General features: G+C 46.3%; 1 protein-coding gene and 1 long non-coding RNA gene across 3 annotated transcripts; one reads left to right on the forward strand and one right to left on the reverse strand.

Moving 5' to 3' along the window:
• Window positions 1–7,022: 7,022 nt before the first annotated feature.
• On the reverse strand, window positions 7,023–15,662 carry LOC122438768. 2 transcript variants are annotated; one of them, XR_006268625.1, is made up of 4 exons: window positions 13,763–14,390; window positions 12,613–13,058; window positions 10,365–10,474; window positions 7,023–7,380 (listed from the first exon to the last, which is right to left on the reverse strand). It is a non-coding gene; the product is annotated as an uncharacterized LOC122438768 (long non-coding RNA). The 2 variants fall into 2 exon arrangements; XR_006268626.1 differs by lacking the exons at window positions 7,023–7,380; window positions 10,365–10,474 and adding an exon at window positions 15,533–15,662 and having other exon boundaries at window positions 12,249–13,058; window positions 13,763–13,813.
• TMEM139 (transmembrane protein 139) lies at window positions 11,562–14,169 on the forward strand. The gene is made up of 3 exons (XM_043463928.1): window positions 11,562–11,736; window positions 12,681–12,930; window positions 13,136–14,169. The coding sequence occupies exons 2-3, from the start codon at window positions 12,698–12,700 to the stop codon at window positions 13,527–13,529; spliced, it is 627 nt and encodes a 208-aa protein (XP_043319863.1). The 5' UTR covers window positions 11,562–11,736; window positions 12,681–12,697; the 3' UTR covers window positions 13,530–14,169.
• Window positions 15,663–16,012: the final 350 nt, after the last annotated feature.

Raw genomic sequence — 16,012 nt, forward strand, 5'->3', positions numbered from 1 at the left:
GGCTTCCCAGTCCTTCACCAGCTCCTGGAGATTGTTCAAACTCATGTCCATTGAGTCGGTGATGCCATCCAACCATCTCATCCTCTGTCTTCCCCTTCTCCTCCTGCTCTCAGTCTTTCCCAGCATCAGGGTCTTTTCCAGTGAGTCAGATCTTCTCATCAGGGGGTCAAAGTATTGGAGCTTTAGCTTCAGCATCAGTCCTTCCAATGAATATTCAGGGTTGATTTCCTTTAGGATTCATTGGTTTGATCTCCTTGCTGTCCAAGGGACTCTCAAGAGTCTTCTCTATCACCACAATTCAAAAGCATCAATTCTTCGATGCTAAGACTGCTATATGGTCCAACTCTCACATCCATATATGACTACTGGAAAAATCATAGCTTTGACTATATGGACCTTTGTCAGCAAAGTAATATCTCTGTTTTTTAAAATGCTGTCTAAGCAGAGACATTACTTTGTCTAAGCATTGAGAATGATAAAGGTGTCTTTTTGTGAATGAAGTGACTTTTATAAGCACCTAAAGATAGGGGGTCTGGTTGCCAGAAGAGCCAACCAAGTGATCAGTGAGTTGTAATTCTCAGTTCTACCCCCTGATTTCTGGGGAGGAGAGAGGAGCCTGAAGTTGAAAATCCCCACCTTTAGGTGCTTCTAAAAGTCACTTCATTCACAAAAGACATGCTTATCACTAGCAATGCTTACGCAGTTTCAAGGTTTTCAGAAGCTGTGACCCAGGGACTATGCACTAAAGCCACATATATATGAGAAACATATTTTGGTCATCTGAATATCTATATCTAAATATATATATATATAGTGCTCAGTCCTGTCTGACTCTTTGAGACCCCACAGACTGTAGACTGCCAAGCTCCTCTGTCCATGGAATTTTCCAGGCAAGAATAATGGAGTGGGTCACCATTTCTTCCTCCGGGGAATCTTCACAACCCAGGGATCAAACCCACATTTCCTGTGTCTCCTGTACTAATCTACAGATTCTTTACCACTGAGCCACCTGAGAAGCCCTATATAAATTATCAATGACAATATCACAGGGGCTACTACAGGTAATGCTGCTATGAATATGTGTACATACAGGTTTTTATGTGCACATAAGTTTTCATTTCTCCAGGGTAAATGCCCAGAAGTACAATTGCTGAGTGCTGTGGTAAGTGAATGTTTAGTTTGGTAAAGAAACTACTATATTTTTCCAGAGTGGCCTTACCATTTTACCTTCACACCAGCAATTCATGAGCAGTCCATTTTCTCCACATCCTCACCAGCATTTGGTGTTACTGCAATTTCTTATTTTACCTTTTCTGATTGGTGTGTAGTGGTAAGTCATTGTGATTTTAATTTGCATTTCTCTGAGGATGAATAGGGCCTTCCCTAGTAACTAAGGTGGTAAAGAATCTGCCTGCAATGCAGGAGACCCAGGCTCTACACCTGGGTCAGGAAATGGCACCCACTCCAGTATTCTTGCCTGGAGAATCCCATGGACAGAGGAGCCTGGTGGGCTTTGGTCCACCGGGTCACAAAGAGTTGGACACAACTGAATGACTAACACACACACATACAAGGGCTAATAATGTGAAGTATCTTTTTGCCTGTAGGGTTGACCAAGAAGGGGAATGATGGAACTTTCTGGGTGTTAATAATGTTTCTTGTCTTGATTGGAGGTGGGTTATACCAATGTAAGTTTTAGCCAGACTTGTGGAATGGTCCACTTAAAATCTGTGCAATTCATTGCATGCAAATTTTACTTTAAAAAAACATTTAACTGTAAGGTAATATTTAACTCCAGGTACACGCATGCTGAAGTAGCTAGGTGGAAATGTGCTGATGGCTCTGCAGCCTACTTTGAAATGAATAAAAATATAAAATATATTGGGACTTCACTGGTGGCACAGTGGGTAAGAATCTACCTCCCAATGCAGGGGACATGGGTTCAATCCTTGATTTGGGAAGATCCCACATGCCATGGAGCAACGAAGCCCGTGTGCCACAACTACTGAGCCTGCGCTCTAGAGCCTGGGAATTGCAGCTGCTGAGCCCGAGAATTGAAACTACTGAAGCCCATGTGCCCTAGAGCCCATGCTCTACAACAAGAAAAGCCACCATGGCGAGAAGTCCACATACCACAACAAAGAGGAGCCCTTGTTTGCTGCAACTGGAGAGAGCACATGAGCAGCGACAAAGATCCAGTGCAACCAAAAATAATAAATAAAAAAATTTTAAGTGTTATATTTCCTGGGCAGATAACTTTAGTGATTAGCAGAGGGTGATGTACAATAAACAGATGCTCCACAGTGAAAGAAATCCAGGCCCTGCGACAGGATGGTGGCCCTGTGGTGGGTCCCTGGGTCGAAGCCAGGCTAGAGGAGCAGAATGGGAAAGGAGTGATAAGCTTGGGCTTCTTTTCACCTTTACACATTAGAAACTGAAGCCCTGAAAGGTTAAGCACTTACCCAAGGTCACACAGTAAATGGCAGAACTGAGATTTGGAAGCTGGTTTGGCCATCTCCAAAAAATACATGATCAACTACAATGTGTCCCACTCCAGTATTCTTGCCTGGAGAATCCCATGGACAGAGGAGCCTGGACAGAGGGCTATGGTCCACAGGGTTGCAAAGAGTTGAACACGACTGAGGCGACTTAGCAGCAGCAGCAGTCCCTGTTTTCTCGTGTGTGTGGGGACATATTACACGAGACACTGTTGCCACTATCTGTAGACATTTCTAATCAACAGAGCGCTTTCTTATGTCACTCAGCAACCACCACACTCAATTTCTCAAATTCCAGTATTGCTTTTTGCAGCTTGGTGCTGAACAGGTAACAGCACTGAATCCCACTGTTCGCTCAGTTCATCGCCAGTGAGCTTCGTACTACGTGACAATTAGCTGGTGAGGGTAATATTTATCCTGACGTATTTGAGGATTCTTTGAAAGCATTCCCACCACCCCCAAATATCAATGTTTCTGATTTACTTCCTGTTATATCATTTAACCGGGACTTCCATGGTAGCTCAGTAGTAAAGAATCCACCTGCCATTGCAGGACACTCAGGAGTTGTGGGTTCAATTCCTGATCCAGGGGAACCCCACGTGCCGCAGAGCAACTAAATCTATGTGCCAAAACTATTGAGCCTGTGCTCTAGAGCCCAGGAGCCGAAACTACCAAGCCCACCTGCCACCACTACTGAAGCCTGTGTGCCCTAGAGCCTGTGCTCCGCAATGAGAGACAAGCCCCTGCTCGCCGCAACTAGAGAAAAGTCCTCACAGCAACGGAGACCCAGCTCAGCCATAAATAAATAAATACAATTATTTTTTTCTAAAAGATTCTGAGTGTGATTCTAACTAAAGAAATCATGGGCTTTCTCTGAGCTGGTTTCCTCCTCTGTAACATGAAAATGATAATCAGATCTACCCCACAATTGTTACTGAGGATCAAATGACATTGCGCATCTGTTTCCACAATGTTTGTCGTTTCTACCATCAACACCTTGTTAGAAGTCACCTGCACATCAGGCTTCTAACAGCTCTTCAGTTACAGTGTTACTTTTTATAATCAGGCTTAATTAGCTCATAAAAGATGAGCATCCTGATAGTGCCTGCAATCTTAATTTCTCAATCTTGCTTTATAGCTTGATAACCTTATTTGTCTCCTGATATTCTCGTTTGTCGCCTTTGCTATCTGAAAAATCAGTCTTTTCCCAAGACACCAAACAACGGGGAAAACAGCATCTACCTACTCCTCCAGGGAGGACCAGGTTAATGACCTTGGAAAGTCATAGGAGTTGTGTTAAATTATCATTATCAAGCAGCCCGAAAAAAGAAAGTGTTTAGAGTTGGATGACATAGCAGTCAAGAGCCAGGGTTCTGGACTGGGATGGCAGATTCAAATCCTGCTCCCACCTCACCTACAAAACGATATAATGATAGTAACTGTCCCTTACTCCATTGTATTTTAAATCACCTAATTTTCTATGTACAAAAGAGAGCACATGGGCAAAAGTACAGACAGCAGTAGGTACAAAACACTCCACATGGGTTGGCCATAAGCACAAAGCCGACCCAGGTTCAGAAATACAAAACCACAGAAACCTGGGGATGCAGAAGCGCACAGCGGTAGACACCCATGACCCTTCCCAGGAAGTCCGTGCATTTTCTCCACTTCTTCTTCCCCTGATTGCCCACTTTCCTGCACCCGCACCATCCAAAATGAGGCCACGTAGTGGGCCAACCAAGAGGGCTGCTCCAACCTCCAGCAAGGTGGTTTGCGGAAAGTAGGCAAGTAGAAAGTGGAAAGACAACTGAATTAAGTGATAAACTCAGTTGATAAACTAAGTTGATAAAGAAAAAAAGAAAGTAAAACCTCTGGAAAGGAGTTTGGCTTCATGCATTCAGGGCAATAAAAACTTTCGCCTGGCTCGTCTCAATAATGTTGTTCCTTAGAATTCAACTGGAGGAAATAATGCAAAATGGAGGAAAAACTATACCTAAGAAGATACATTATTTTTTAAACAGCTTTATAGATGTATAAGTCACCTTTTTAAAGTGTGTAATTCAGCGGGTTTTTTTCTTTTGTATATTCACAGAGTTGTACGAGCATCACTACTACCTAATTTGAAAACATTTTCATTAACCCCCAAAATAAATCCTCCCTCTCTCCAGACCCTAGCAACCATTAATCTACCTTTTTTTGTCTCTTAAAGCATTATTTTTGATGACCAAAAGAAAAATTGAATAAAATATACTTGATATTATTGAATAACATAAAGGTATGTTAAATTATGATAAATCCATTCAGTAAAATATTATATAGCTTTAGAAATCATTAAAGACTATATCAAAAGGCAAACTCTCTTTGTCACAACATTTAAAAAAATGTTTTTCTAAAGATAACAAAATGGTGAACATACTCTGATCTCAACTAGAGTATGTTCTGGTTTATGTGTGAACAGATTGGTAGAAATGCACAGAAATTTAAATGACCATGTTAGGATACTTAGATTGTGGATGCTTTTTCTTCAGCCTTTAAATATTCTCTGACATTTTATATTTTTTAACAAATGGGATTTTTAGAAAATCTATTTAAAATGATTGGAATAGATAATACATTGTAGGGCACAGCCAGACAGCAGGCCAGCCCCATGAATTGGATCCAGTTCTTACCTAACAAATCTTGCCAGCATATGTTCCCACCAGCAACTAAGAGCCCGAGGCCACAGAAGTCCCACCTCACCAGGACTGCCTGACCTTTCACACTACAGACATTCAGGCCTTCACCCTTTGGCCCTCTTGCCTGTCAGCCAACCCTTCCCATACCCTCCAATCCAGAACTCAGTCCTTAACTCCAGTCTTCTTACTTATCACACATACCAATGACTCGGCCAATTTCCTGCTATTAACATACCTGCTGTGGATCCAAGTCCTTCTGATCCCAACCGTTGTACATTCTCCTTAGGAGCTGAATACTAAGAAAACCGGTGGAAACAAAATAGAGTCATGTCTCAGCACACTCCAGGAGTGGAGAAGGACAGGGCGGCCTGGTGTGCTGCAGTTCTTCAGCTAGTCCCACCGAAATGAAGTGAGTCAGACATGACTTCGTGCCTGAACAACAGCAGCAACAACAGTATGGGTAGGGGACTGGCTAAGGACCCCCAAATGCTGAGAGTGTGGAAAAGCCTTCATTCGAAGCGCATCTCAGGGCCTTGCTGGAAACTCAGTGGTAAAGAATCCGCCTGCCAATGCAGGAGACATAGGTTTGATCACTGGTCTGGGAAGATCCCACATGCCACAGAGCAACTAAGCCCTCGAGCCACAACTACTGAGCCTTTGCTCTAGAGCCCGAGAGCTGCGAATACTGAAACTCCTAGAGCCCATGCTCTGCAATGAGAAGCCACCTTAATGAGAAGCCCACGAACTGCAACTAGAGAGTAGCCCCCACTCGCCACAACCAGAGAAAAGCCCCTGCAAGAACGAAGACCTGGCACAGCAAAAGTAATAAATAAATAAAATCTTTAAAAGATTAAAAAAAAAAAAGCTTACATCTCATTAGATATCATAGAGTACATACTGGCGTGAAACCCTATAAACACTGAGTCAGAGGATGCTCAAGTCTCTTATATAAAATGATGTAGTAATGTGTATGTAACTTGGTAATCCTCCTATATACTTTCAATCATCTCTACATTACTTATAATACCCAATAAATGCTATATAAATAGTTGCCAGTACTCAACAAATTCAAGTTTTGCTTGTTGGAACCTTCTATATTTCTTTTCTGAATATTTTCTACACTAGTTGGGATGAATTTGACTGAATGCAGAACCTGAGGATACAGAGAGCCAACAACAAGCAAGTCTCTTCCCACCCTATATTCCCACTTCCTAGAGAGACAGCTCATTTAGACTACCACGGCCTTCCTGTTACATCGATCACCTCCCTCTCTTCTCTGTCAACCAGGAACAGAGAATCAACATTGACACCCCACCACTACACACACACACACAACCCCAGGCACACTCACTCTTTATCTATAACCTCCTTCTTGTTCTCCTTTTCTCCCCACCTCCAGCCCCCACACTGCACACATCCTCTGCTACGGTAGCCCTGGCCGTGCCCCAGGACTGCTACTCCTTTGGTTGGTCCACTATCAACACTCTGAAGGCACAGAGTTCAACCTTGTCTTCAGAGCAAAGTACTCCTCCAGGCACTCTGCACCTCCCAGCATCTGCCTCACCCAGACTTACCACCAGATCCAAAACAGAAAAGAATGGATCGCAGATGTCCAGTCTGCAGTGAGGCCAGCTGGATCGGTAGCCTTCTAACAAGAACGTTCAGCTGTGCTCAATGAGCACCTACCATGTGGCCGGAACCGTGTGAGTTTCAGAGATTCAGAGATGGTTGAAACTAATCACTCACCTTGAGACACTCACAGCAGAAGTGTTGCCCAACACAGGTTCACTTGCCTGACCCGCAGTGAGGCCAGACAAACTGCGACGTGGGAATGTGGGACAGAGAAAGGTTTATTATAAGGGCCATGCAAAGAGAGTGGGCGGCCGATAGTCAAAAGACCCAATGGTCTTTTGATGGTTTGGGGAAAGAGTTTTTAAAGGCAAAATAAGTGGTGAAGTTTGTAGGGTGTGTGACTTTCTTCTAATTGGTTGGTGGTGAGGTAACAGGGCGGTACTCCAGGAATTTTGTTGTCATTGTTGATCAGTACACAAATCTGTACTGTACATGTTTCAGACTCTTTGTGACCCCATGGACTGTAGCATTCCAGGCTCCTCTGTCCACGGGATTTTCCAGGCAAGAATCCTGGAGTGGGTTGCCACTTCCTTCTCGCGGATATCTTCTCCATTCAGGGACTGAACCCATGTCTCCTGCATTGATAGACAGATTCTTTACCACTGAGCCACCAGAAAAACCCTACAGCTAATTAACAATCTTTTAGCTATTTCTCTTCTGCAAACCTACAATTACAATCGTCTAATCTTTTGATTTCTTTTGTTGTTCAGTCACTGAGTCATGTCCGCCTCTTTGCAACCCCATGGACTGTAAGGTTGCTGCTGTGAGCCGTGTGCTATGCTGGGATTTGTGACCTCTGGAGGAGAGGATTTTGATCAGGGGCGAGAGACCAGGCTTGACCATGAGCTTTTTGTATAACAGAATTTTATTAAAGTATAAGAGAGATAGAGAAAACTTCTCACATAGCCATCAGAAGGGGGCAGAAAGAATGCCCCCTTGCTAGTTTTTTGCAAGGTGTTTTATGTCTGTTACAAGCTCTTAATCAGACAGGAGAGACACCGCGAGGCTGAGGGAGCTTCACCAGGCCCCTCGCCAAAACATGCGTTTTAGAGACAGGGTGGCACAAGGTGTGTCACCCCTGGCCGTACAACAATTGACCTGAACACTGGTTTGAGCCATTATCAGCCCAAGGTTTCAGAAAAGAAAACGAGCTTAGTCTTCAGTTCAGTTCAGTCACTCAGTCATGTCTGACTCTTGGAGACCTCATGGACTGCAGCACGCCAGGCTTCCCTGTCCATCACCACCTCCCGGAGCTTACTCAAACTCATGTCCATTGAGTTGGTGATGCCATCCAACCATCTCATCCTCTGTCGTTCCATTCTCCTCCTGCCTTCAATCTTTCCCAGCATCAGGGTCTTTTCCAATGAGTCAGTTCTTCGCACCAGGTGGCCAAAGTACTGGAGTTTCAGCTTCAATATCAGTCCTTCCAATGAATATTCAGGACTGATTTCCTTTAGGATGGACTGGTTGGACCTCCTTGCAGTCCAAGGGACTCTCAAGTGTCTTCTCCAACACCACAGTTCAAAAAGCATCAATTCTTCTGCGCTCAGCTTTCTTCATAGTCCAACTCTCACATCCATACATGACTACTGGAAAAACGACAGCTTTGAGTAGATGGACCTTTGTTGGCAAAGTAATATCTTTGCTTTTTAATGTGCTGTCTAGGTTGGTCATAGCTTTTCTTCCAAGGAACAAGTGTCTTTTAATTTCTTGGCTGCAGTCACCATCTGCAGTGATTTTGGAGCCGCCCCCCCCGCCCCAAGAAAAAGTCTGTCACTTTCCACTGTTTCCCCATCTATTTGCCATGAAGTGATGGGACCAGATGCCATGATCTTAGCTTTCTGAATGTTGAGTTTTAAACCAACTTTTTCACTCTCCTCTTTCACTTTCATCAAGAGGCTCTTTACTTCTTCGCTTTCTGCCATAAGGGTGGTGTCATCTGCATATCTGAGGTTATTGATATTTCTCCCAGCAATCTTGATTCCAGCTTGTGCTTCATCCAGTCCAGCATTTCTCATGACGTACTCTGCATAAATAAGCAGGGTGACAATATACAGCCTTGATGTACTCCTTTCCCGATTTGGAACCAGTCTGTTGTTCCATGTCCAGTTCTAACTGTCACTTCTTGACCTGCATACAGATTTCTCAGGAGGCAGGTCAGGTGGTCTGGTATTCCCATCTCTTTAAGAATTTTCCACAGTTTGTTGTGATCCATACAGTCAAAGGCTTTGGCGTAGTCAATAAAGCAAATTTCATGGACAGAGGAGCCTGGCAGGCTAGAGTCTGTGGGGTCGCAAAGAGTCAGACACGACTGAGCGGCTGACACTACACTACCAGGTGTTTTTCTGGAGCTCTCTTGCTTTTTCGATGATCTCTGGTTCCTCTGGCTTTTCTAAATCCAGCTTGAACATCTGGAAGTTCACGGTTCATGTACTGTTGAAGCCTTAGGTGGAAAATTAGTCTTAGGTGAAACCATTTTGAAGAAAGGTAGATTCCAAAGCAAATACATAAATTCATTACTATAGCTTAAGAAAAACATTTCCATAAGAAAAACGCATTGGTTAGCTCAAGGCAGAGCCAGATGTCATCAACACATAATTAAAAGAAAGTGAAAGTGAAGTCGCTCAGTCGTGCCCTACCCTTTGCGACCCCGTGGACTGTAGCCCACCAGGCTCCTCTGTCCATGGGATTCTCCAGACAAGAATACTGGAGCGGGTTGCCATTTTCTTCTCCAGGGGACCTTCCCAACCCAGGGATCGAACCCACATCTCCTGCACTGCAGGCAGACGCTTTAACCTCTGAGCCACCAGGGAAGCCAGCCTCTTTTAATTTTGTGTAGAGAAGGGAAAAAACGTCTGCCACTTGTAGTTTATTTCCTTCTGCTACTTGAGGATCTCTGGCCTTTCTACCTGTTACCCTCTCAGACTGCAGCAAGCCAGGGTCTTCTGCACTATCTCCCCGAGTTTCCTTAAATTCATGCCCACTGAGTCAGTGATGCTTATCTAACTATCTCATCCTCTTCAGCCCCCTTCACCTTTTGTCTTCAATCTTTGTTGTTGTTCAGTCACTCAGTTGTGTCCAGCTCTTTGCAACCCCATGGACTGCAGCACACCAGGCCTCCCTGTCCTTCACTGTCTCCCAGAGCTTGCTCAAACTCAAGTTCATCGAGTCAGTGATGCCATCCAACCAGCTCCTCCTCTGTCGTCCCCTTTTCCTCCTGCCTTCAATCCTTCCCAGAATCAGGGTCTTTTCCAATGAGTTGATTCTTCGCATTATGTGGCCAAACTTCTGTGCTCTGTCTAAAGTTACCATCCCCCACCTAGGTGGGGGCCTTAGCTCTGATAAAAAGACTCAAAGATATATTGTTACTATATCCCATGAGGAGGAACCAGGACTCTGCCTAATCATGGAACTATTGTTTCCTGACTGATCTTCCTTTGTTTCTACACTCCTCTACTTCCTAATTAGAAACTGTTTAAAACTACCCTTTGAAACTTAGGGAAGGTAGTCTGCCATTTTCTCGGTAAGACAGCTTTCCAAATAAAATCATATTCCTTACCTCAACATCTCCTCTTTTGGATTCATTGGCCTGTTGTGCCATGAGCAGAGTGAGCTTGGACTTGGTAACAAAATAGAGGCTTCCTCAACAGCTCAGTGTAAAGAATCCACCTGCAATGAAGGACACACCCTTTAGCTCCCTGGGTTGGGAAAACCCCCTGGGGGAGGAAGTAGCAACCCACTCCAGCATTCTTGCCTGGAGAATCCCCATGGACCGAGGAACCTGGGGGGCTACAGTCCGTGCGGTCGCAAAGAGTCGGACACGACTGAGCACGCACACATTTTACATAGCACATAAAGTACTATCTCATCCTCAATAAAATTTATAGCATTAAAATTTAAAACAAAAAAGAGTTAACTGATCAAAGCAGCATACACACGAACACATCTTACAGGTCTGCAAAAAAAACAAGGAATTTATAGAAATGATACTTTGGTAGGGGAAGCAGGACACACCATTCTGTACCAACAGTAGTGCCCACAGTGTGCAAAGCACTATGTAATACACGGAGATTAAATAAGCCACGGTCTCTGCTCTGCTTGTTGCCAAAATCTTGGCTCTCTGTGCACCAATGCCAAACATAAATATGGAGACAGTTATGGAGGAGAAAGAAAGAGTGGCTGGCCACAAAGAAACATTGGGGTCTCAAGAAACAACCCACTCAGGGGTGAGTAGGCAGAGGTTACATAGTCAGGCAAGGGTGTGTGATAAGGATCTAGGCAGTAACAGTCTTGCCTTCTTTCTTCTGCAAAAGGGTGAGGTTGTATGCAGGGTCTTAGGCGGCTGGGGCTCCTAACCTTGAGCCTCTCTGGTCCCTTTAATCTTGCCTCAGGTAGTTTCCTGACTGTTCCTCCCTTGATTAACAACTGTTCTGCTCTTTGGAACTCAGAGGTCATGGAGACTGGAGTTCTGACTCTAAGAAATGGGGGACAAAAAGACCTCTGTGCCCAGGAGCCCTGCAGGGCCTTGCTTGACATCTTGCTCCCAGGCACAAAACATTATTACCTAAACATAATGCAAACTGCTGGGAATACCAAGCGCCTTGAGAAGAAGGGAGAAGGAAAGATGAATTTAACTCTGATCCAAAGTACAAAGATCACTGGGGGTGAGGTTGGGGAGTACTCTCTCTAGGGCTCTGTGGGGGTTGGGGATGTAGTAACTAAGAGCCAGAAAAATTCCAGGTGGGGCAAAAGTAGGAGTTCAGCCTTGAGCAGAAAGGGAAGGAGGAAGCCTGCGCAGGAATGTAGGGATCTGGGCACAAAAGTGGGTGGAACCAGTGAGCTCCGCCCTGTCTCCTCCTCCCTCCTCCTCCCCCTGCCCCAACCTACTCACTGCCGAGCGCGCCGAGACAGGTGAGGAAGTCCTAGCGCAGGTAAGAGGGCAGGAGGGTTGTGCCTTTGGGGCTGGGGTCTAAGGATGGCGTCTGGCCCCTTTCTAGAACCTGTGACTCCTTTGTGTGCAGAGCTCAGGAGACTCTTGACAGGCTGCCAGGGGGTTGCTGCTGCGTTGCGAAGCAAAGAAAAGTCTTCTCCCCACCAGCCTTGGAGACCCTTCAGTAAAAACTTCAGGCAGGACACTTTAAGTCTGAGTTTACCGAGTTAGGGCCCATAGAGGGTGGTGGGCCCTGACAGACGTGGGACGTGGAGAGTTTAAGAATTAGCTGGTCCGAGGTCCGTCGCTCAAGATCCTTGTCTGTAAGCCTCTCAGGTAGTTGTATCCTGTGTGTACAGTTTTCTCCCCCTGACTGGAGGAAATGGGAAGACGGGGGTCCAATAGGGTAAGGCTGAGACCAGACTGAGGGCTTGGGACTGGGGAGGGGGTGGGTAGATTTAGAGCCAGCAAAAATAAGGGGTGTGGCCTGCCCATCACCTGGATTCCTGAGATGCGGTGGAGCACGGAGACGCCCCAGGCAGGGCCTGCCCACTACTGGGAGCTGGAAGGCATAGAAATGGAGCTGGAAGGCATTGAAATGTGGAGCTGGAAGAGATCACAGAGAAGAAAGAAAAAGGAAGGAACTAGGGGTCGTGGCGCAGCAAATACCCTCACACAGGGGCTGGGAGTCAGAACTCCTGGGCTGGTTTCCTGGCTGCTCCACATATATCGATAGCCTGGGATCATTCTCCTAGGTGATCCTAGAGAAAACTCCAGAGCTGGGGGTGGGGGGACCCTGCAGATCATTTCTTTGGGCCATTTATTTTGATTTGAGATGGAAAGAACAAAGCCAGACAGAGGTGTCTGATAGGCTTACTTTGAAATCTGACCTAGCCGTGATGCCAACTGCTAGTTTGGACACAACAGCTGTGTGTCTTTTTGCAGGAGCCTGGGGAGGGGCCATGGTGCCAGGCCAGCCGTGGGGGAAACTGGAGAAGCCGCTTCTCTTCCTGTGCTGCACCTCCTTCCTCCTGGGGCTGGCTTTGCTGGGGATACGGCCGGACATCGCCCCTGTGGCTTATTTCTTTCTCAGCTTGGGTGGCTTCTTTTTGTTGGCCTGCCTCCTGGCCTGTGTTTTGGAATGGGGGTCTCGATCAGGGCAGACCGAGAGCCCAGGGGCCTCCAGCAATGCACGGTGAGTTGAGGGGTGGACAGGACTGGAAGAGTACATGTGGACCCATTCTCCCTTTGTGCTTCTGGCCTCCAGGCATACAGACTCTGCTTTCCCCGGTCACTGGTAGCAGGGAGTGGAGGGGTCTTTTCCTGGTAGAAGACAGAAAAGGGAAAAAAGGCTCCTTTCAGGAAGCCACTAATGGCCTTATTTCTCCCCCCTCACTCAGGGACAATGAAGCCTTTGAGGTGCCAACCTATGTTGAAGCCACAGTGATGGAGCCGCAGCCCCACCCCCAAGAGTTGGACCTACCACCCTCTTACAGCAGCGTTGTAATCCCCCCAGGACTTGAGGAGGGACAGCCTAACCATCCAGAGGAGCCCAGGAGAGCCAGATTGGACAGGCGAGTGGGCTCAGAGGGGTCTGTGACCTCAGCAAGTCCTAGAAGACCTCCAATCAGCCTGCGGCTTCGGTGGTCACGGACTGTGTCCACTGTTCCTGATCTGCAGACCTTGTGGACGCCCCCCAGATTGGAACCTCTGACTCCACCGCCTGCCTATGAAGTCAGCTGTGGTCACTCTGATGATGATGTTTTCTATGGAAACAACTGGACACCCTCCTAAAGGACTTTCCGAGGACATATCATCTTTCGGCACCAGACCCACTCATTCTTTGGACCATTGCCTCCCAGTGCCTGTCATGTGTCAGGAACTGTCCCCCCACCTGGACATCACACATGCAGGATTTGACCCAGAGAGGAGTCGGGCTGTGGTGAGCCCTGCCTGGTTTTGAGGTGGCCCATCCCAAAGATGCAGGTGGCACCATTTGAGTCTTCAGGCAATATTCAGCAACCTACCCCATATCCAGAGTTAGATTGAGGGTGAGATGAGGAGGTGATCCAGAGAATCTAGGGAAAGAAGAAAAGAAACAATATCTGAGTGACATTCTGATGCTTCTGTTCCAGGTGCTTTGGCTCTATTAGATCACAAAAATGAGGTGTTATTGCCCTCATTTATTAAATGAGGACCCTAATGGTCAGAAAAAAAATTGATAATTTGCACAGGAGCACTCTGCTAGTAAATGACACAAAGTCTTGAACTTTGCTCTTCAGATCTCATTGCCTCTGTCTTTTCTTCTTTTTTTTTTTTTTTTTTTTTTTGAGTTGTTTTATCTGGAACAAAATGAAGAATATAGCCCAGGAGATAGCATTTCAAATAGTTCTGAGAAACTGCTCCAAAGAGGTAGGGGGGTAAGGTCAGTATGTATATGGTTTTTTTTTTAAGTTTAATTGAAGATAATTGCTTAACAATGTTGTGTTGGTTTCTGCCATACAACCTGAATTAGCCCTAAGCATAGACATATCCCTTCTGTCTTGAGCCACCATCCCACCCCCCTAGGTTGTCACAGAGCACCACATAGCAACTTCCCACTAGCTGTTTACTTTACACAAGATAATGTATATATTTCAGTGTTACTTTCTCAGTTTATCCCATCCTCTCCTTCCCCTGCTGTGCTCACAAATTCATTCTCTACATCTGTGTCTCTGTTCCTGCCCTACAAATAGGTTCATTAGTACCATTTTTCTAGATTATGTGTGTGTGTGTGTGTGTGTGTGTGTGTGTGTGTGTGTATATACTGTATCAATATGAGCTTCCCAGGTGGCACCAGTGGTGAAGAACCTGCCTGCCAATGAAGGGAGACACAAGAGATGCAGGTTCAATCCCTGGGTTGGGAAGATTCCCCTGGAGGAAGGCATGACAACCCACTCTGATATTCTTGCCTGGAGAATCCCATGGACAGGAGCCTGACAGGCTACAACCCATAGAGTCGCAGAGTCAGACACAACTGAAACTACTTAGCATGCTCAAACATGCATTAATAGACAGTATTTGTTTTTCTATTTCTGATTTACTTCACTCTGTGTAACAGGCTCTAGGTTTATCTACCTCAGTTTGTATTTTCAGTACAAGGCAACAGAAGCCAGTTCCCCCAAGCATCTCTGTCCTGTCTTGGTCAGTGGCTGGTGAGGGGGTGGAGGACTTCCTGCATACAGAATGGGGGACCAGGTGTGTCTGCAGACAGGATGGACTGAGTGTACCAGGAGTGCACCAGCCTCCTAGAGGAGCAGAGGGAATTGCAACTGTGATGGTCCCTGTTCCAGAAAGGGAGCAATTCCAGCATGGTGGTGCTGGGGGGCTGGAGTGAAAGTGAAAGTCGCTCAGTTGTGTCAGACTCTGCGACCCCATGGACCATACAGTCCATGGAATTCTCCAGGCCATAATACTTAAGTGGGTAACCTTTCCCTTCTCCAGGGGATCTTCCCAACCCAGGGACTGAACCCAGGTCTCCCACACTGTAGCGGATTGTTTATCAGTTGAGCCACAAGGGAAGCCTAAGAACACTGGAATGGGTAGCCTATCCCTTCTCCAGCGGATCTTCCGGACCCAGGAGTCAAACCCGGGTCTCCTGCATTTCAGGTGGATTCTTTACCAACTGAGCTATCAGCAGGGCTGGAGAGCAGTTCCCAATGCAGGGTCCCCATCTGACGGGGAAGCAGTGGGTTAAACCGCCCCAGGGGGAGAGACTTCTGATTTTCAGGATGGGTGGATATGATGATCAACCCGACCTTCTTGTTGAGAGGTGGTGGAATATCTTCTTAGAAAGTGAAAGTCGCTCAGTCGTGTCTGACTCTTTGCGACCCCATGGATTGTAGCCTACCAGGCTTCTCCGTCCATGGGATTTTCCAGGCAACAGTATTGGAGTGGGTTGACACTTCCTTCTCCAGGGGATCTTCCTGACCCAGGGATGAACCCGGGTCTTCCGCATTGTAGGCAGACGCTTTTACCGACTGAGCCACCAAGGAAGTCGAATATCTAAGGATCTCTCATAAATCATCTATTATATGAGGCACTGGAGCCACTTGAGTGCTGTCTCCGATTGCTTCAGCCTCACCCCCGCGCTGTGACGCTGGGTTTTACCCCAGGCTCCCTGACCAGCTTCCTCAGATCCAAACAGAACGCCAGCTTCTCAGTAATCACGGGCTGAGCCTGTGACACAGGTTTGAGCCCGAGGGAGCTGCTCAACCATCGCTGACCCACGTTTCTCA

This window comes from Cervus canadensis, chromosome 3, assembly GCF_019320065.1.
Source record: "Cervus canadensis isolate Bull #8, Minnesota chromosome 3, ASM1932006v1, whole genome shotgun sequence".
Taxonomy (NCBI): Eukaryota; Metazoa; Chordata; class Mammalia; order Artiodactyla; family Cervidae; genus Cervus; species Cervus canadensis.